A 22,672-nucleotide genomic window follows, 5' to 3' on the forward strand; every position below is an offset into this window, starting at 1 on the left:
AATAATAAGATAATAAAAAATTAGTGTACTTGTAGGAATAGTAACAATTCTTAGAAAGCTAAACTACACTCAATGTTTTTCTAACCCTCCAACTTTATGATTTCATGACCTGTTAAAACATTCATTTCTTCATAACTTATCCTCAATCCTTGGTATGTCAGATAATGGGAAAATTATGTAATAGGAATAGGGTGCGAAATATTCCTGCTTTTGCTACAAAATTAACAATAACTTTGTTCCCTCCTTTTTAGCTTTGGCCCATATTCTAAATATCTCTGGAAAAGGTAGCCTGCCAAAAATATTACTCAGTGAATTATATTTACATTATGTGGTGTAATCCTAATTATTGTAAAATGTCTCTTCCCCACAGATTGATGGGATTTTTTTCAACTATTAAAGGAGGAAAAACTCCTGTTTTGCCTTCAAAACTCCATCTCAAAGGGATAGCACTTACTTCAGCAGCTATTGATCCTCCTACGCCAGACATATAGGTGTCTGCCTTAATCTTCGGTCAGTGACTGGGCCAGTTGGCACCTCCAATGACTATATGATCTGCATTTGTGTCTACCAATTCTTCCAGTGGTATGCCATTTATATAGTGAGCATAGCACAGTCAGCTGTAACTGCTGCAGTTCAGAATTCTGGACTCTGCTGGAGTCAGAATCTGGGGAACTATTATCAATCAGATTGCCTATTAGGAGTCTGTATCAGTAAACCTGATGCTATTACTTCTGATTGATAAGTCACACATTGTCTACCTGTATTAGTGACTGGAATTATATCTACACATTCCCCAGTTTCCCACATCAGTGTATGAATGAACACTGTTTTGTAAGTACTCTCAGGAGGTGAAATGGTCAAGCCTATTGTACCTGGAGGCAGAGGATCCATAGGCTGGAGAAAAAAAGATTTCACCTCTCCAGGGGGTATCTCAGTTGTCACAGCTGCACACAACTTTATTCTCCCCAATTGTAATCCCTTTCTCCCATCAGATTCCTTCTGGGGTGATTGGTCATATCTGAGTACTTAACTTCTAAATGCTCTCTGGGTGTAACATTGGCTGCCATCATGCCCCAAGTATTTTTTGTTTTGGGCCCTGGGGCTAGGCCCCTCATCCCATTTTCCTGAATCAGGCACATTCTGATGCCCAATGGAAGCCTCTGTTGCATTTTGGACATGGGGTTTTGGATCTTATTCTTCTACCCTGTTTTCTCACTCTGTCTCTATGCCAACATCGAGCTTTCAGATGCCCTACTTTATTACACTGAAAGCATTGATGAGTCTCTCTGGAAGTCCCTTGCCAAAAGGGACCCAGTCTTCCCATGTTTAGATCTTGGGAAGTCTGCATCATAGCCTGGATATAAAAGGTATTTGTGACCACTGTGGAACAGTGTCTTATGAACTCCTCTAAAGGAGCATCCTTCTGTAGTCCTAATATAATTCTTTTCTAAACCTCATTTACATTTTCTTTGGTAAGTTGCCTTAATTTCTGTTGCTGCATTTTCACCAATAGTTCATAAGACAGCGGTCAGCAGACGTCCCACAAAATCAGCAAAGGGTTCATTTGGCCCTTGTGCTATTTCTGTGAAGGCCTCTCCTCTGTCCTGTTTACCTGGGATAAAACCCCATGCTTTGATAGCAGAAGCAATTTGCTCATATGCTGCTATGGGGTAATTAATCTGTGCTGAAGTGTCTGCATAAGAACCTACACCTGTTAGTTGGTCACAGGTGATTGAAGTATGAACTCCACTTTGACTCTTTCGTTGGGCTTGTATCCCACAGAGTTCACTATATTCAGAGTTGCAACAAGTTTTGTCCAAGTTCTAAGCATGTCCTTGCTATAGATTTCCAATCACTAGGGGTTAAAATCTCATAAGCCAAATTCTGTAATAAAATCTTAACACAAGATGATGTAGCCCCATAAAAAGTGCAAACCTTTTTTAAGTTTTTGATGATTTCTAGATCAAAAGAAGTGTATCTTCTGCTTTCTTGACCTGAAGAGTTAAGCTGTTCAATCACAGGATACATTTCTATTCTCAAATCAGTGTATTCTGCCCTTGCTCTTTGGCTTTAAGTAGTGCCTTTTGTAATCTAGTCATAGGAGGGGATGATTGGTGGGGGGGAGGTGCTGGTGATATCACTGCCCCTCCCACACCTCCTCCCACCTCCACCCCCCCTCCACCCAGGAAGGTGAAGTTGATGGGGGAGGGTCAAGGATCTGCTCCGGTGTAGGTGGAGTTGAAGCTAGGTTGTAAGAGTGAGAATCACATTCTTTAAATTCACTTAATTCCCCATGCCCTTTGGTGAGATTTCCATTAATCTCTCCTTTTTTTTTCTCTCTCCTCACACTTCCTCATCTGACTCTTCTTAAAACATTTCTTTTTTCTAGAACTTATGGGATTCTTTAAGGCCAAATGTATTAAGTTGTATGCATAGAATGTTTCTTTAGAAATTGAACCAGGATCTTTGTCATTGTAATATTCACATAATTGATCTCCTACTAGTTTCCAATTATCTGCCTCTATTTCTTCTGCCTTGAAGAACCAAGGGCACATGCATTCTAATGTATCCCCAAGTTCATCAATCTGCTCCCAAGTTACAATCAAATCTTGCTTCTTTATCAGTCTGAGTATGCTTCCTGTAGATCTCCCTTGGGATAGGGTTGCAGGAGAATCTTTTCCTAATATCTGCCCCATTTCAGCTAGAAAATGAGTTATTAGTTTAGCTCTTAACAAAGAATTCCTTAACAAAGGAATTTTTTGTTTGTCTATTAAAATACTCATCCTATTTTTTGGTCACAGGCACTTGTTCAGTGAAATTAGGCTCCTTGGTTCATACGTTGGGCACCAAAATGTTAAATCCAAGCCAGTTCCCTGGAGGCCTCAGCATCAGCCAGAGCCAGGATAAATTAGAGTCCTTGGTGTTTAGGGGGAGGAGTGAAAGAAGCAGGCAAACTGCTCGGAGTTTTGCCAAAGATCTCTTCTCAATTCTGGAGTCCAGAATCTTCACCTTTCTCCTCCTAGTCCTGCTGCCAAGTGAGTAGTCTCTCTTAGCCCACTCTCTAATCCTTGCCTAGGATTATCTTAACACCAAACATTCAGTAAGCACCAGTGAGAAGAGCCATTTATCCAAAACATATGCTAATAGTCATTGTCTCATATCAAATAGGTAATTAGCCTTAAGTGCTCCATTGCTGATTCAAGTACACCTTTTCATAGTTTCAGCCCTTTACAAATGGCAATGGATAGCTTGTATAATCTACTAACTGGAAGAAGTGTTCACCAAGGAAGATCAGGAATCTACTTAAGTATTTCTTCTGATACCATAAAATGTTTTGCACATAGAAGGTACAAAATGTTTGTGGAACACAATACATTATTTTTCACTGAGAACTAGTTTTTCTTTTCTATTTCATTGCATTTGTAGAAAAAAATCATATTCTTGTCATCTTTTAATATAATTTGTTACAGATATTTTAAAAATGTGACACTACAGATATCTCTTCTATGACTTTTAAATTCTGTCATTTCAAACTTTGGTACTAAGATGTTTTCTCTATTGGCAATACTGAAAAATACAGCCCAAAATTAAAAAAAAAATGCTTACAAAATACCATTTTTATTTGTTTCGTCACATGTATTTGTTTTCACCTTTTGGCAAGCAAAAACAGTATATAAAAATATCATTATTTATAATGTGATAATTAATCTTTTCCAAAATATATATATATTCCTCTAAGTATGGAGACCTTGTAAAACTGACCAAGTATTTTTAGTGCAGAAATACTAAATATTATTGCTGATATTTTACGACGATTTAATCTTACACAATCTTACGTGCATGTGAGTGTGTAACTTAAATACTTGTCTAGATAAAATTAAAACTTGAGGAATTTTTTTTCAGTTTTTATGCCTTAATATTTTAAAGACTAAGATCTCTAGGGTTTTGTTTCCTTTTAAAATTCTTTATAGGATGAAAAAGATTAGACCTACGTCTGTTGTTTTTAGTAAAAGATAAATCCACTCTGCACCAGAAAATTTTGGTTTTTTTTTTTTTTGGAAGTACAATTGAGTCTTGGAACCCAAGTCAATTGGATTAGTCAATCTAATCAAAATTAGTCAATCAATAGTAACCCAATATTAACCACTTTATTTGGTACTTTAAGGTTTGCAAAACACTTTACATGTGTTATTTCATTTGATCCTCAACAACCCTATGAGGTAGGTGCTATTATTACTATTTTTACAAATGAGGAAACTGAGGCTGAGAGGTTACATGAGTTGCTCAGAGTTACATGACTAGTAACTGGCCAAGGTAGAATTCAAACTTGAGTCTGCTTGACTCGAAATCCAGGCCTTAAAACCTCTGTACCATCTAATTGCCTCTAGAAAAGGTTTTAAAAATATATAATTATTCTGACAATTTACTTATGTATTGGTATAGCTGATTTGTAAAAGCCTCTAATGAAAATTTTTCCTTCACTCTGGCTCTTCCTGCTGACCCCATTGTGGCTTTTAAGGAAGGATTTCTGATAAATTTTTCCATTGCTTTAGAAAATTGTTTTGGGTCAGGTTCACATAAAAACCCTGTTACATTATCTACAATAGATTCCAGAGGTCCACCTGAATTCACTGCAATGACAGGACACTGCATGTACATGGCTTCCAGAGGAACTATGCCAAAATGTTCATTGCTTGGTGTATAAAGCACACAAGTACAATTATGAAGAAGAGAAATTTTTTGTGTGTCTGAAAAAGACCTCAGGAATGTGACATGATGGGTAAGGTCAAACTGGTTGGCTGTATTCCTTAGTTCTTTATAATACTCTACATTTTCTAGGACTCGATCATCATAACCACCAGCCATAATTAGATGAATTTTTTCCCAGTCTTGAAGATCTAATCTCCCACGTAGTTCAAGTAATGCTTCTAAAGCAAGAGTTAGATTTTTCTTCCTTTCATACCTGTTGATTGAAAGAAAAACAAACTTCCTTCCTTTGGGAATTAAGTTATCTATAGCCGAAGGCATTGTGTTGTCAAAGCTGCTGACATTCAAAGAAGGGTAGAGAACATCTGGGTTTATGTGCACTAGGGATTTGAAAGTGTTTTTAAAAACATTTGCCGTGAAGGAGCTATTAACCACAATGCAGTCTGCCATGCCAGTAGTATACTCTTCCACCCAATCAATTGGGATTCGGTAGAGTCGTTTAAGAAAAGAATTTCTCTGAGTAAGAAGTAAATCAGGAAAATGACAGTAAAACAGTATCTTCTTCCGATGTCTGGCCAGTCTAAACACTGGGATACAAGCAGATACCTAGTTAAAGCAGAAATGAAAACTGGTTAAGAAAATGATTTTTATTTATTTCAAGAAAACTATCTACTTTGTGTTGTGCATACTTAAAATCACAAATATGATGGGACTTTCTTACATTTTCATGTCCCTTTCCTATAGAAAAACTGCATATACAGAATCATAAATTTGGAGGTAAAATGGACCTTTAAAGTCATCTTGTCCAGGTCCCTCATTTTTCTAGAGTTTGAAAGTAAAGTTATGAGAGGATAAATGAATAGCTCAGGAACACAATGGTAGAAAACAATAGAGGCAAGTTGGGATAGAATGCAATAAGATTTGGTGAATGATTTCTAAACTTACCCCCAAATTCACAAAAACCTAGAGAATACTTAGTATTCCTTACCTAATTTTCTGTAGCATTAGAAATATACTGCAAACTTCCAAATTAATGTTGTTTAATTTCTCTTAAAAAAAAAAAAAAAACCTTAAGCTCTGCAAAATTTCATTGATCTATTCATTCTCAAACAATGTTATTTCCCACTACTGTGGGCTGATGTTTGTGCTAAATACACTCAGTTCCTCTGATCGAGAAACTGGGAAAACAAGACAAAAATGTGTGGATAGGAGGAAGAGAATTTATGTTGATACTGTATAAAAATCACCTATTAAGTACTATCTAACCCTTAGCACAGTTCTTGGTACATAGTAGACACTAAACAAATGTTTATTAACTGAATAATTTTGTCTGCTAGGCCTGTTATATGCTTTCATTTTATATCTTAAACAATTTCACTTTTTAAAGGATTCCTTTCTAGGAAAAATATATTTTAAAAACAAAAAGATCACAGATATCAACACGTCCAATTTCATTATTTTGGAAATAAAAATGAGAGAGGTTAAAATCCCAAGTCTTTCCATCATTAAAAGATCCACTGAAGAAATACTGTGTATTCAGCTTAGCGGAAACAGACCTATCTTCAAATATTTGGATTTTACTGGGAAAGTATTTTAAACTGAGAGGAAAAAAATCACCAAATCCAATCTCACTTTTCAGATGAGGAAACTGGATCCAACCAAAATTATGACCTGCCCAAGTTCACCAAATACTTTGGAAATTCAAACTTGCATTCTTTGAATCAAAATCTGGTGTCCTTTAGAAGTGGCAGGTCTGTTTGGTCCCAGAAGGAAGAACCAAGCACAATAGGTGCAAAATATTCAGCTCAATACAAAAGATCATCATCCAGAATCATTAGAGTTGTTCAAATACAGAATGAGCTGTCCCAGTGAACAATAAATTACTAAACACTGAAGTCTTAAAGCAAAACCTTATAGAAGGATTCTTGATCAGTTAAAAATCCTTCGTGAAGAATTTTCCAATTCTTAGATTCTAAGAATCAAATTGATTAGGCCATGAGTATGTATGTAAGGGTCAAGGTATTTTATCTGTCAGTCATTTTTAGTGAAAGTAAAGACTCTCTATAATGGAAATATGATCCCGTCTGTTACCTTACATAGGATTTTTTTGCACAGTAGATTTTTTAAAAAACGGAGTCAAGATCAAAATTTGTACATGATCCTCTAGTCAACTCCTTCCCACTTTACAGATGGAGAAACCAAGGCCCAAAGAAGATTTAATAACTTGTTGAAAGATACAGTCTACAAGCATATATTATATGCTTATATGCTAGGCACTGTGCCCCTGCTATGAAAAACAAAAGCAAAACGTGTTCAAATACATGGTCTCTCTCAACCCTCAAACAATCAGATTCTAATGAAAGAAACAATAGGTAAACTACTACTATACCACACACACACACCCTTAAAGTAATTTCAGAATGAAGGTACTTGGGAGAGCAAGAGATGGGAGGAAAGATGGTGCTAAGAGTTACGTTTTAGTAACTCTTTAGTAACGTTTTACTCCCCCAGGAAGATGGGATTTGATGGAAGCCAGAAAGGAAGGCATGCTATCATTACTTGCAATTCAATTTTTTCCCTCCAAGAAACAGTTATTTTACTATGAAAACTGTAGCAAGGGACATTTTTGAAGTCTTCTAGGGTAATTTAACTCTGATTTAAAATTTTAAAAAAAGGCATACTGCGGTTCTCTTAGCAAAAGAGTAGTATCATTTCCCTCCTGTTGCTCCAATGTCTTCATCTGCAAATAGAATGAGTTGAATTACATGATTCAGATTGAATGCAAAAGCATGGTAATAAAAGTATATGCAAGGCAGATTTCAAAAAGAGGACTGGAAGTTTCAACTTACTTATTGTGAGGTATGTGGCAAATTATAGAATCATGTTAGAGCTGGGAGGAGTCTTAGAAATCATCTAGCCCAATTCCTTCCTTTTACCAGTTGAAGAAACTGAAGAGATGGGCAATCTCTTGCTCAAAGCCGTTAAATGGCAAAGTAGAGCGTGGAATTCTGGGATTATGTCTACTTCCGGTGCTCTATAAAACTTGTACCTTGTCCTGCCCCACTTAACTTAATCCAGATTCCTTTCTCACACACGGCATTTATACAATGCACTTGTATAGCAAAGGGAATGGGATTTAGAGTCCAAAGCTTTGGGTTCGAGTTCACTCTCCAACACTTCCTATGAGTGTATCAGATAATAACAGTCACCAACCATTTATAAGATATTTATTTTGTGTCAGGCGTGCTGGGTCGGAGATGGGGGGCGGGGTGGGTAGGGGGAAGAGAAGGGGGAGGAGTTTCTGCCCTCAAAGAGCTCACATTCTAATGGGAGAGGCAACATGCAAACAGCTCTGTGCGTGTGTGTATAACATATTCGGAGATGGATAGTAATCTAGAAGGGAAAGCACTGGGGACAAGATTTGGACGTGGTACCAAGCAGCGTACCTGCTAATAGCTAGAGATATAAACAAAGGAATATCGATAGTCCCTTGCTCTCAAGGAACTCGGTCTAAGGGAGAGACCCTCGTTCATAAGCGGGTTATGCAGAAGATAAAGCAACGATAACTAAAAGCGAGAAATCATTCTAATTAAGAAGTAAACTTATTTTTAACTCCCTCTATGTGCCAGAAGCAGTAGTACTTGCTCTACAAATATTAGCTTATTGGAATCCCAGTGTGTAGCGTAAATGTTCACTGAAGGAAGGATCCTCACAATTCTGGGAGGAAAGTCATTATTGGGGAAACTGCGGCAGAGCCCTGAGGTCACATAACTACCAAGCGTCCGGGGTCGGATCAGAACTCAATTTTTGTTGCCTCCGGGTTCCGCCTTCTTCCCATAGCACCACGAAAAGTAATCGAGAACGCGGGCTTTTAAAAAGCTGTACCTTTTAAAGCAGGCGGTTAATAAATGATTTGACTTGACTTGAAGAGTTATTCGAATCCCTACTCTTGAGTTGGGTCTCACTCTCCCTCAGGCCCCCTGCAGCCCTCACCTGGTCGCACACGATCACGTCCATCTCCTCGCCGCTCAGGAGCAAGATGTAGAGCGCCAGATAGATCATGCGCAGGTAGGCGCACAGCGCCGCGCCGCGCCCGCCCCACCCCAGGCTTCGCGGCAGCCAGTCCCCGGCGCAGCGGACCTGCAGCTGCCGGCTCTCGGAGAAGCAGTGGCTCGGGTCATAGTGGGCCGTCCACACCTGGACGCGACATCCGCGAGACTGCAGCGCCAAGGCCGCATCCAGCACCAGTCGCTCCGCGCCGCCCACGCCGAAGTCCGGGTGCACGAACAGCACGGACGGGCCGCGGGCGCGGCCCTCCGACCCCCGAGGCTGCATGGCCGCCGGCCCCGGAGTCCCCCTGGGCTCGCGCTTGCGCCGACCCCTCCGGGAAACCCGAGAGGAACCGAGCTTCCGGAAGCGCCTGCCGTGGCGAAGACTCGAAGACCAGACCCGCCCCTTTCACCGCACCGCAGCCCCGCCCCTCCGCAGCCCCGCCCCTCCGCAGCCGACCTGGTGCTGGCGTGGCGTTGGATCGATTTCTCTGACCCATCTTCGGAGAGAATAGCTCCGCCCCTCTTGGGGCCTGAATGAATTTGGACACGTTAGCTAAAAGTTTGTGATGTCTCTCACATTGCCGGAAATCCTCAAGCCTGTTTTTTTTAGTTGTCTGGTTTTTCAGAGGTGTAACTAATTTTCATATACTCCTTCTTGTTTAGTGGAGAAAACACATATCAGAACGCCAAGCATTTTTATTCTTTTCTGAGATTTTTGCCTATTTTGAATCAGGCACTTGAAAAAGCACCACAGGAAGCGGTCGCCCCTCCGGCTGAAAAGCCAAGCCGCGGCTGAGTCTTTTGGTGACGGTAACCGCCGCACAAGTTGGGCGTTTTGCTGCCGGGTCTGCTCCCTCCTCAGCTCCAGTGATGGTAAGAGCTCTCCCCTCGGTCCGGTTCCACTTGGCTTGGGTGTCATTGCTAGCATTTGAAGAATCCGGGGTTGCTGAGAAGCCTCCGGGTGGGATTCCCTGGGTTGGGGGCAGACGGTGGTGCTGGGCTGGGACTTGTCTACGTGGCGCTCCACGGTCTTGTTCTCTCCGTCCACAGCCGGGCCCTACTCCCAGCGGTACCAACGTGGGCGCCTCGGGCCGGTCTCCCAGCAAAGCTGTGGCCGCCAGGGCCGCGGGGTCTACAGTCAGACAAAGGTAAGCAGCGAGGCCTGTCTCACCCCTGGGCCTCAACGATTTTAGGCCAGTAGATGTTGAAGCAGAATCGCTCTCGTGTCTGTGCTTAATTATCAGCTCCGAGAAGTCGAGGGCTGTGTCCTAATTACTTAACGCTAGGTCCGTGGATAGTTTATTATTAAGCTCTGCTATTTACAACACGTTGTGCTACTGCGCCTATTTTTTATAATTAGCCACTATTTATTAAGCGCCTACTGTGTGCCAGACACTGTCCTAAACTCTGGGTATACGTATCAAATGCTCACATAGAAGAGATGGCACGAGTTTGTCAGTCAGTGAATATTTATTAAGTCCTTATTACATGCCTAGAACTGTGTGTAGACGTCTGGGGGCGTGCGGACCCCGCTAATCGATGGAGGCATGGAGAAAGGCAAAATACAGCCCCTGCCCTGCAGGAGAGACCACAAGCAACTGTGTACAGACAAGCTGTAGGTGGGATATGTTGGAAACAACCAGTACGCTGAAGGCATTAGAATTGTGCTTCCATGGAGAAAGAAACCAAAGGAGACCCGATTTGAAACTGTTCGATTCATCAAATATTTAATATTTTGCAGGTAATGTTTTAGAAAGGTGGAAGAACAGATAAAGAGGAAATCATTTCCGTCTTTAAGGAGTTTATATTTTACTTGGGCTTGGACCGAGGCAAAACAACATGCACCAAGATTAATGAATACAATGTAATTCAAGGAAGAAGAGAGTACTAATCAGGGATGAGGATTAGTAGGAAAGGCTTCCCAGAGGAGAGTGGTTATCTGATGGAGAGGTAGAAATAAGGAGAGAGAGGACATTCCAAATGTGTGGGAGAAGGGCTTTTATTAAAAAAAGGTTTGGTAAAGTAATAATTTTGGTAAAAAATTTGGTAAAAAAAAAAAAAGGACTGGTAAAGTAATAATTTGCATATGAAGCATGAAGGAGAGTCATGAAATAAGAGTGGAAAGGTAAGTTGGAGCCATAGTATCTGGAAATCCTTAAATATCAGATTTAGGTATTTGTTGTTTATTTTTCTGGGGGCAATAGGAAGCAGATTAGCTGAGGAATGATATGATCAAAGAAGGGGTTCTTTTTAGCCTTTCTTTTTACCTCCTGTACTTAGATCAGTGCTTGCCACAGAAACTTGACCTGATTGTTTCTAATCTGGAGAATTAATGAAGAGAATGGTAAATGGGCAATTATGCCTCATTTCTTAAGATCATCTTTGTAAACAAAAATTTTACTACCTTGATCTTTAAACTGAATAGTTGGAGGTCCACAAAGCAGGCCAAAAGACAGGTTGTAGAGATCAAATAACAGTTTAATCACTTTGAGAATGAGGAATACAGTTTGCAAACTGGAAGGTCTCCTAGGTTAGAGACCTTTGCTGTTGCAGGAAAAAAGAGATTTTATACATAAATCATAAATGGGAAGGGAGGAAAAATGTGGATTACAATAAAATCATTTTCAGGGCTTGAGTGGTTTCCATGACAAAGCTACAGGTGTAGGAAAATGTGTGTGATCTCCAGTCCTGTTGGAATAGATCTTAAGTAATTGTTTCAAATCTTGAGAGTTGTTACTTGGTAGGGGACAATACCAGAATTCTGTGACAGGAACAAGTTCTGCTATCTTTTTATTCACTTCTCTAAGCATACACAGGAGAGCATTGTCAAGAATTGATCCGATGACTTCAAGCTGCATTATAAGACTGAAGCCCACCCAGAAAAGACAGTTCTGAGAAGTCTCAATTATTAGTATATTCATTACACATGTCAGTAATTATGAAAATCATAACCACTTTCATACCCTCGAATTTTTAAAAGTGTTATTTAAGAACCTTAAATTATGGCTGCCTTAAATTTTTTTAATCGAATACTTATTCTGGGCCCATCACTGTCTCAAGTGTTGTAAGTTTTAGACTTACATTGATGTAAGTCTAAAATAATGACTTGGTTTTTTGGTGACTTTTTCATTCAGATTTCTTGTGGGAATTTTTATGTAATATACCCCCTTTCCTCTAGAAACTAGTCTTGCTGAATATGGTTTACAAGGTCTATCTCTGTAAAAATAATGATAAAACAATAAAAAATTATTTGAATTTTGTGTTAAAAACTATAGGAAGCCATAGTAATCAACAGAAAGGAGAGAGAGCTGTGTGAGTGGTAGTAATATATATTTGAGGACTTGACCTCTACAACATTGTCCCCTTTCCCCAACAACAGAACCACCATTGTATTTCAGATCATAATCTCTTTTCATATAGAATATTACATTTTATTCTAATTATTGCCCACGCAAATTATTACATTGGCCATGTCCAAAGATGATTGTTCACCTCTCTGAGGAAATGGGTAATAAGGTTAATGGCCTTCTGGAATTATGGCTAGACTTGTGTTGATCAGAGTTGTTAAGTCTTTCAGAATTGTTTGTCTTTACATAAAATGTTCTCATTCTGTTCCCTTCCTTCTAGATCAGTTCATACAAGTCTTCCCAGGTTTCTCTGAAACTTTCCCCTTCCTCAAAATAGAATTTTATTACATTCATGTAATATGATTTATTCAGTCATTCTTAGATTCATGGACATCTCACTTAATTTCCAGTTTTCTTTGTGCTTCCCTCACCCCCCCCCCCAAAAAAAAAGGGGGTCTATAAGTATTTTTGTGTATAGGGATCCTTTTCCTTTTTCTTTCACTGTTTTGAAGTATAGACCTCTTATTTGTATTACCAGTTATATATCATTTGATGGCTTGGAACATAATTCCACAGTTCTCATGTTCACTAGTAGTACATCAGTATTCCTATGTTCTCTTTCTCTCTCAAATCCTTTCTCTCCCTCTCTTTATAAAGTATTTTATTTTCCCCCAGTTACATCTAAAATAATTTTTAACATTCATTTTTGAAACTTTGAGTTCCTAGTTCTGTCCTCTCTTCCCTTCTCCTTGATAAGGCAAGCAGTTTGTTACAGTTATTCATTAGCTTGATACAGATCATTCATTTTTAATAATGCAGAACATGTCCATTGTAGTCATGTTGTATAGGAAAATAGATTTTAAAAAAAACTGAAGAAAAATAAATTTAAAAATTAAGCTTCAATCTATATTCAAACACAATCAGTTCTTTCTCTGGTGATGGATAGCATTTTTTATCTTAAGTCCTTCATAGTTGTCTAAGTCACTTATAGCCGATTATCTTCTGATATTGCTTTTATTTTGTACATAGTACATTTCACTTTTCATCAGCTCATGAAAGTTTTAAGTTTTTCTGAAAGCATCTACTCATCATATCAATGCAAAATAGTATTTCATTATAATCAAATACCACAATTCAGCCCTCCCTCAGTTGATGGGCATCCCCTAAATTTGTTCTAGAAAAGAGCCGTTATAAATATTTTTGGTCGGTCTTTTCCCTTTTTGTTTTTTATTTCTTTGGGGATAGTGCCATTCTTAGTTTTATAGCCTTTTGGACATAATTCAAATTGATCTACATAAATATACAGATTTGTTTTTATTTTTTTGTTTTATTGTTTCTTTCTTGTTCTACTATCCAATCTAATAGGTATGAGGTTAGTATCTCAGAATTTTTAAAATTTGTACTTCTCCAATTAATGGTGATTTAGAGCATTTTTTTTTTCACATGGCTTTGCTTACTTCATCTGAAAACTTAGTATCTTTTCATCATTTATCAGTTGGGGGAATGGCTCTTATTTTATAAATTTGACTCATTTCTCTATATATTTGAGAAATGAAGGCTATATCAGAGAAACTTCAAATTTTTTTTCATAGTTATCATTGCTGATCATTTTTCTCCATTCTATCCCTCTCCCCTGTATTCTGTTCTCTTTCTCCTTTCACCCTGTCCTTCCTCAAAAGTGCTTTGCTTTTTCTATCCTCTCCCTCTCACTCTGCCTTTCTGTTTCCTCTTCTCTTAGCTCCTTCTGTTTTCCTGTAGGGTAAGAGATATTTTTGGTTATTGAAAAATATTTCTTCTTTCAGCTAATTTTTATGAGAGTAAGGTTCACTTACTCTCTGCCTTATTCCACCTTCCCCCTACCTATCTTTTCTCCCCTTCTACTATAAAAGTTTTTTCTTGCCTCTTTTATGTGAATTAATCTCCATCATTCTTCCTCTTCTTTACCCTTTCTCCCAAAGCATTCCTTTTTCATATATAGATATAGATATAGATATCATTCTTTCATACCCAAGTCACTCTTTTGTGCCTTCTCCATAAATTCTGCCACCCCAATAATGAGGACGTTTTTGTGGGTTGTATCATCTTCCCATGCAGGAATGTAAACTACTTAATCTTAAGTTCCTTAGTACTTCTTTTTTCCTGTTTACCTTTTTAATGGTTTTCTTGAGTCTGATATTTGAAAGTCAGTTTTTCTATTCAGCTCTGGTCTTTCCATTAGAAATGCTTGAAAGCTCTTTGTTTCATTGAGTATCTATTTCCCCCCAAAAAATTGTATTCAGTTTTGGTTGTAATTCTAGCTCTTCTGCACTCTGGAATATCAAATGCCAAGACCTCCAGTCCTTTAATACAGAAACTCCAAAATCTTGTGTTATCCTGACTATGTCTGAATGATAGTTGAATTGTTTCTTTTTTGGCTGCTTGCAGTATTTTCTTTTGGACCTTGAAGTTCTAGAATTTGGATATATATTCCTTGGAATTTTCATTTTTGGATTTCTTTCAATGGCTAATCATTAGATTCTTTCAATATCTTTTTTTATCCTCTGCTTCTAGAATACCAGAAGAATTTTCTTTGATAATTTTTTTGAAACATGGTGTAAAGGTTCTTTTTAAATTACCCTTCCTGGCTCCTGTCCCTAAATACTAACTAATAGATATTTCCAATGTATCAAATACATCTCAAATTGAACATGTGTAAAACCCAATACTAAAATCACCCTCCAAGTTTTTCTTGGCCTTCTATTGAAGGTTTCACACTCCGGCATCTTCAAAAGGATGCATGATTTTCTTTTCCTCACTACTATAATATTCAGTGAGCTGCCAAATTCTACTGATCCAACCTCCAAAATGCATCCCACATCCACTCCCTTCTCTCCACTCAAGCAGCCACCCCTCTTAATTCTAAATTTTGTCTCGTAACTTCTAATTTGAACTATTACAAGAGCCTCTTAGTGGTACTTCTGGTTCGCAAGATTTTCTGTAGTACACTGGGATTATATCCCAAAGAGATTATAAAGAAGGGAAAGGGACCTGTATGTGCACGAATGTTTGTGGCAGCCCTTTTTGTAGTGGCTAAAAACTGGAAACTGAATGGATGTCCATCAGTTGGAGAATGGTTGAATAAATTATGGTATATGGATATTGTAGAATATTATTGTTTGGTAAGAAATGACCAGCAGGATGATTTCAGAAAGGCCTGTAGTTACTTACATAAACTGATGCTGAGTGAAATGAGCAGGACCAGGAGATCATTATATACTTCAACAACAATACTATATGATGACCAGTTCTGATGGATCAGGCCATCCTCAGCAATGAGATCAACCAAATCATTTCTAATGGAGCAGTAATGAACTGAACTAGCTATGCCCAGAAAAAGAACTCTGGGAGATGACTAAAAACCATTACATTGAATTCCCAATCCCTATATTTTATGCCTATATTTTAGTATATTTAACATCTACTGGTCATCCTGCCATCTAGGGGAGGGGGTGGGGGCAGGGTAAGAGGTGAAAAATTGGAACAAGAGGTTTGGCAATTGTTAATGCTGTAAAATTACCCATGTATATATCATGTAAATAAAAGGCTATTAAAAAAAGAAAAAAGAAAAAGAAATAAATACTTAGTGAAAATACCATATCCTTACTTTAAAAAAAAAAAAGATTTTCTGTAGTACAAAGCTTCTTAAACTGTGGATCACAACCTCATATGGAGTTGTTTAACTGAACATGGGGGCTACAAAAAATTTTCGAACAGTAAAAGGGGGTCAAATATTATAGCAAGTTTTAATTCTTTATATAAAAACAAGCATATTCATCTCATTCACATGCTTTCATCTTTAATAAATAGTAAAATTATATGTATGCTAAAGACCTGTTTAAAATAAATTTGTTTATGATTCATCATCCAAAAAATTAATTAATAATCGCTCCTGGATCTGTCATTTGTTTTTCCAGTGAGATACTTCACATTTGGTTTTCACATTTCACATTTTATATTTTCATTCTTTTGGTTTTGTTTGTATTGTTTTTTTGATTTCTCATTAAAAATCATTAGCTTCTATTTGCTCCATTCTGATTTTTAAGGAATGAGCTTTTGTACTTCATTTTCCTTTGGCCAATTCTATTTTTTAAGGAGTATTTTTGTGTTTCTTTTTTCCTTTTTCCCAATTCTGCTTTTCAAGGCATTCTTCTCCTAGTTTTGCTTTTTGACCCAGTCTGTTTTTTTTTTTTAATGTTACTTTCTTCACTCTTTTTTTTGTGTGTGTCTTACCAAGTTTTGAGTCTTTTCATAATTTTTTTTTTACATCACTTATTTCGACCCAATTTTCTTCTATTGCTCTTACTTATTTTCATATTTTGAGCTCTTCCATGGTCTGAAACCATTTCATATTTTTTTCTTTTTAATGTATAAGAGAAAAATAGAGAATGCTTCCTTCAGAATAGTTGTGGATACATGTACTACTAAGAATTACAAAGTCATTTTCACCTGGTCATCATAGAACATTGCAATTACTATGTATACAGTATATTTCACTTTGTTCATGGAGGACTTTCCAGGTTTTGTTTTTGTTTTTCCTGAGACTGTCCTCATCATTTCCCAGAGAATAATGATAATCCATCAAAAAACATACAAAAGTTTATTGAGCCATCCCCTAATTGGTGGGCTTTCTCACAATTTCTAATTTTTGTTTGTTTATTTTTTTTGGGGGGGGGGGGGGGCTGCTATAATTTTTTTTTTTGTATATACAGGTCATTTTTCTTTTTTTTTTCTTTTTTCCTTTTCTGTTTTTTCTTTTGGTATTTATGCCTAGTAGTGGTATTGTTAGGTCAAAGGATATCCATGAAATAATTTGTAGCCATTTGGGCACAGACCATATCTTTTCATCATTTAACAACTGGGGCATAGTTCTTAATTTTTTTTTTATAAATTTGACTTGGTTCTCTCTATGTTTGAGCAATGAGGCCTTATCAGAGAAGCTTGCTTTGAAAATGTTTTTTACAATTACTATTGCTAATTGTATTTCCCTTCATTTATTCTCTCTCTCCTTTCATCTTGTCTCTTCTCAAAAATGTTTTGCTACTAAACACTCCCTCACTTAATAAGCCTTTTTTATCACCTCCTCCCCTCCCCCCTTCCCATATCCCATTCCCCTTCAGTTTTCCTTCAGGGTAAGGTACATTTCTATACCCCTAGTGAATATGTATATTATTTCCTATTTGAGCCAGTTCTGAGGACAGTAAGGTTCACTCATTCCTCTTTCCCTTCTTTTCCTCTACTGTAAAAGCTTTTTTTTTTTTTTTTTTTTTTTTTGCCTCTTTTTTTATGGCAGATAATTTGTACTATTCTACTTCTCCATTTCCCTTTCTCTCTGTACATTTTTCTCTCATCCTTTAATTTCATTATTTTTTTAAAAAGATATTATCCCTTCATATTCAACTCACCTGTGTTCTCTGGCTATATGTTCTCCTTCTAACTGTCATAATAATGAAAATGTTCTAATGAGTTAAAAGAATGTAAACTGATAAACCTTATTAATTCCCTTATGATATCACTTTACTGATTATCTCCTTATGCTTCTCCAGAGTCCTCTATTTGAAAATCAGATTTTCCATTCATCTCTGGTCTTTTTATCAAGAATTGTTTGAAAATCCTGTTTCATTGAATGACCACCACCTTTTCCTTTGAAGGATTATACTCATTTTGTTGAGTTGATGATTCTTGGTTGCAAATTATTTCTCCTGGATCTATTTTCCAAGTCAGTTGCTTTTCCAGTGAGATATTTCACTTTTTTCCCCCCATTTCTTCCTTTTTTTCCTTTTTATTTTGTTTTATTAGATTTTACTTGATTTCTCATAAAGTCATTAGTTTCCATTTGCTCAATTCTATTTTTTTAAGAAATTATTTTCCTCAGTGAGCTTTTGTACCTCCTTTCCCAATTGACCAATTTTGCTTTTTAAGACATTTTCCTTATTAGCTTTTTGTATTTCCTTTTGCACCTCTCAGTTGGGCCTGAGCCCAGTTCTTATTTTTCTTAGAACCTTTAGATGGAACTTTGACTTTGTCATTATCTTTTCAGTGTGTGTTTTGATCTTCCTTGTCACTATAATAACTTTCAATGGTCAGAAAGGGTTTTTTTTTTTTTTTTTCTTGTTTTCCTAGCCCATCATTTACTTTTAACTCATTGTTTATAATAGGGCTGTTTGGAGGGGAGTGGGGAGTGCACTTTCCCAAGCTTCGGGGTTTTATGCAGCTATTTTCAGAGATCCTTCTAGAAATCTGACCTCAAGTACTCTTTTCTGTCCTGGAGTTGTTAGAAGTGTCCATGCCCCACTGTAAGATCTAATGTGCTGGGCCTGCACACCAGACTCCCACTTTGTTGCCACAGACCCCCTCCACTGACCTTCTGAGACTTCCCCGGTTCTCCAGGCAGAGAGGTCCCAAAGCCTCCAGCACTGCTGCTTATTCAGAGATGGGCCGGCAGGCTCTGCCCCAGGACTGCACACTTGTGTTGTCACAGACCTTTTCTGCTGACTCTCCAAGTTGCCTTCTGTTGGAAAATGTTCTATGTATTTTTGGCTATTCTGATGCTCTAAAATTTGTTTAGAGTCATTATTTAAAAGGATTTAGAGCTGTTTAGAGGAGAGGTTGGGCAAATTCTTGCCTTTACTCTGCCATCTTGGCTCTGCCTCCTTGAACATATGTTTTGATTTTCTTTATCACTGTAGTAACTTTCTATGGTCAGATTTTTTTTTTCCTGTTGTTTACTTATTTTTCCATTCTATTTCTTAACTTCTTAAATTCTTTGTTAAACTGGGGCTCTGTTGTCTGGATATCCCAAGTGTTAGCAGTTTTGTATAGCTATTTTCAGAGATACTTCTAGAGACCTGTAAATTTTCAGTTCCTCTAAGTTGGTGTGATCTAAAGAAAGGAGTGTTTATTATTCTTGCCTTGTGCTTTGGTCTGTAAATGACCTGTTTGTGCCCTGGTATTGTGACAAAGGTCCCTGCTCTTCTGCAGCTGCAAACTCTAGTATGCTACTGTTCCTCCTCACCGTGGGACTGACACATAGGATTTTGATATAGATCCGAGTCTGGACAAAATAATAAGAGTCCTGCCCTTTCCCCTACTCCGCCTTGTGCCAGCTAGGGAGACTCCTGTATCTCCTTCTGACCAGTTGTTCAACCCCCTTGCTGTCAAAAGAACAAAATGGAGACTTATTTTTGCTAAAATGTTGTAAGTTTATTTTGGGGGGTGGAGGGGAGAATACATGCTACTGAATTTTATTTATTTGTTTATTTACTTTTTGGGTAGGAAAAATGCCAGCTGTGGGACCAGGAGTGCAGGCCGTACTACTTCAGCAGGCACAGGGGGTATGTGGAGATTCTACACTGAAGATTCCCCTGGGCTCAAAGTGTAAGTTAAAAAAACAAAAAAAGTGAATATAAGCTAAGTTCCACTTTTCTTACATTTGCTGCTTTTTTGCTTTTGATGCTAGAATTTCACTGCTTATGCTTTTCTTCCATGTATAGTAAATAAATTTAGATAAAGAAGTAGATTCATTAAGAACTGTCAAAAAAAAAGGAGTTCAAATTGCACCTCTGAAATTTTCCTACCTTGGCAGCAGCTAGGTGGCACACTGGATAGAGCACCAGCTCTGCAGTTAGGAGGACCTGAATTCAAATGTGGTCTCAGACACAAGACTTCCTAGCTGTGGACCCTGGGCAAGTCACTTTGCCCCAATTGCCTCAGGGGGGGAAAATTTACTACCTTGTGAATGCTTAGACTTTTTGCTGACCTTCATGTTGTATCTGAAGAAAGAAATTGGCCTGTTCTCTACTCATTCCTTATGTGAATCGAAATGAATTTGTATTAGGGAATCCTGATTTTAAGTATTATAAGAGTTGATGAGGTAGGACTCACCCTCCAGGCTGGTCAGCAGTTAATGGTTCAGACATATCTGTCAGTTACTGCCTCTTGTTTTGTGCAGTGTTTTTATTTGTGATGTGGAAGAACACATAAATGGCTAACTTAGCAGGTAATATAGGGGACACAAATGTAGGGTATTGAGGGAGAAGCCAGCATGCTGGTTAACAAACTTGACGGGCCAGATGTAATAATACGAAACTTAACAAGAAACACAGTCTTCTACTTTGGTTCAACTAATAAATATGGGAGATGTTAGAACAGAGGTTAGGTTTAATTTGAGGCAATCCAATGAGTAGCCACAATCTAATATCATAAACTGCATTAATAGGAGCATAGTGTCAGGAAAAGGAAAGTAATAATTCAACAGCATTTTCTTCTAATCAGATTATGTCTAGAGTCTTACATCTAGTTGAAGTGACATATTTTAGGAAAAGTGCTCACAAGTTAATGCATTCTTTTCCATAGCAGAACAATCAGGATAGTTAAGGATTGGAATTCGCGCTGTATTCTAATTGTTTGAGGCAAGTAGAAATATTTAGCAAGGGGAAAGGTAGTTTGGAAATGTATCAGTAAATCTTATTGTCTTCAAATATTGGCAGTGGAAGAGAATTGAGGGTTTTTTTTTTTGTTTTTTGTTTTTTGTTTTTTGTTTGTATGGTCTCCAATTCTGCAGTCCAATGGATAAAAACTTTAGGAAACAAGATTTTGGTACAATATACAGAAAAACAACATAATAGAAATTGAATGGACTGCTTTGAGAATAAATGAAGCCTGGTCATTAAAAGGCCTTCAGATAGAGCATGAATTATTACATACTCTTTTATACAGAAGGTTCATACTTTTAGGTAATAGAGGGATTAGACAACATCTACAAGCCTGTTCAACCTAGAGATTCAGTGTTTTTCATGGGATAGTGAAAAGAATGCTGGATTTATAATTGCAGAATCCAAATTTGAGTAACTTAAAACACAAGTCACTTCAGTTTTCTGGGTCTTAAGCTTCCTTTTCTAGAAGATGAGAGAAGTGAAATAGATCACCCTGAAGGTCACTTATACCTCTAAAGTCTGACATCCTATCTATCAGTTTTGGTAAATGGCTAAGAGTTGAAAAACACATTTAGAATTAGACTGATCCAGATGAATTAACATCTAATATCCTGAGAATAGCAATTTGAACTATGGAATGTTCTGAATAATACAATTTTGACTTCTAAATAATGTGTCTGTGAGGATGAGGTTTGGATTAAATAATCTAATACTTTCACAAACATAGCAATAGAACTGTAATCATGGATATATGTATAATAAGATTTATCTCATTAGGCAGTGGGGCATGTGAATCCTCCAGTTTGACCCCTCTTTAGATCATCATATTTCATCTCTTTCTAATCTGTTGGCTATAATGTATTTGAAACTCATCCCATATTGTAAATATAGTTCATTGTTATGCTGTATATTTTAATCCTGCTAATTATTTTGCCTTGATGATACTTACTCTTCTTTTTTTTATGTTAAATGTGTGTGGTGAAATTAAATAAAATATGTCTAAAATAACTGTTTATAAAATTTTTTAGCATTTTATTAACTATATGTTTCAGTCATTATTTTATACTGATAGCTGGTTTAAGAAAATTTAATGATGACACTATGTTGAAATTAAAATATTACATGGGAATGAAGCATTCATAGAATTAATTTTTTTCTGATTTTATAAATTAGAACTGCCAGGCTCAAGGTAGCATTTTAATTTGGCAATTTTTTAAAATTACATTTACTTAAAGAGCTTTGGTTGTTTGTTGTTTTCCCCAAAGATGTAGTTATTAAGATTCTTAGTTTTAAAATATTTTTTCCTGGTAACTGATAAATGTTTTTTATACTGCTAAAGTTAATCATTACTTTTTTCTTTTTTCTTTTCAGTGGTCCTGTTCCAGTATTGGTAATGAGTCTTCTGTTCATTGCTTCAGTGTTTATGTTGCATATCTGGGGCAAGTACACACGTTCATAGACTCGGCTGCATCCATCTTTCTGTCAGCAATTGTATTCTGGACCAAAAGCATGGTGGACTTTATATGCATGAAGAGAGACCTTTTTTGAAAGCTTACTGTTTTATAAGGAACTTAAAAAAAATTACAAGTTGATTTTCAAGACCTTTTTTAATTTGTCTATAATGAACTTTAAAATTTTCTTTATATCCTAACTCTGTTTTCTGAAGCCCATCCTGTCACAGTTTTCATCTGCCTAAAGATTTACAGATCAGGCATAATAAAATGACAAGTACAAATGGAACTTTTATTCTGTCTTGTGATTTCTCTTCCCCAATATAGTATTGTTTCACATATTGTAAATTTTTGTATCTGAGTCATGACAGTGCCTTTATTCGATGGTTGTACCAGGAAAATTTTGTTAGATTGAACTGAAACTTCTGTTGGACATTGAAGATTTCCTGTTTTGGGACTGCTACGTGGTGCAGTGAATAGAGCACCAGCTCTGGAGACAGGAGTACCTGAGTTCAAATGTGGTCTCAGATACTTAATTCTTGCTAGCTGTGTGACCCTGGGCAAGTCACTTAACCCCAATTGCCTCAGCAAAAAAAGAAAAAAAGAAAATTAGTTGATTTGTGCTGACCTTTTCATGTGGTTTT

At 37.2% G+C, this 22,672-nt stretch overlaps 2 protein-coding genes across 2 annotated transcripts; one reads left to right on the forward strand and one right to left on the reverse strand.

Moving 5' to 3' along the window:
* Positions 1–3,602: 3,602 nt before the first annotated feature.
* Positions 3,603–9,188, reverse strand: ALG2 (ALG2 alpha-1,3/1,6-mannosyltransferase). Its single transcript, XM_023497695.2, has 2 exons — positions 8,701–9,188; positions 3,603–5,313 (listed from the first exon to the last, which is right to left on the reverse strand). The coding sequence occupies exons 1-2, from the start codon at positions 9,040–9,042 to the stop codon at positions 4,411–4,413; spliced, it is 1,245 nt and encodes a 414-aa protein (XP_023353463.1). The 5' UTR covers positions 9,043–9,188; the 3' UTR covers positions 3,603–4,410.
* Positions 9,189–9,256: 68 nt separating this feature from the next.
* Positions 9,257–22,317, forward strand: SEC61B (SEC61 translocon subunit beta). Its single transcript, XM_003761838.4, has 4 exons — positions 9,257–9,632; positions 9,810–9,907; positions 19,418–19,519; positions 21,949–22,317. Exons 1-4 carry the CDS (start codon positions 9,630–9,632, stop codon positions 22,034–22,036), a joined length of 291 nt encoding a protein of 96 aa, XP_003761886.1. The 5' UTR covers positions 9,257–9,629; the 3' UTR covers positions 22,037–22,317.
* Positions 22,318–22,672: the final 355 nt, after the last annotated feature.

Source organism: Sarcophilus harrisii, chromosome 1 (assembly GCF_902635505.1).
Source record: "Sarcophilus harrisii chromosome 1, mSarHar1.11, whole genome shotgun sequence".
Lineage (NCBI taxonomy): Eukaryota > Metazoa > Chordata > Mammalia > Dasyuromorphia > Dasyuridae > Sarcophilus > Sarcophilus harrisii.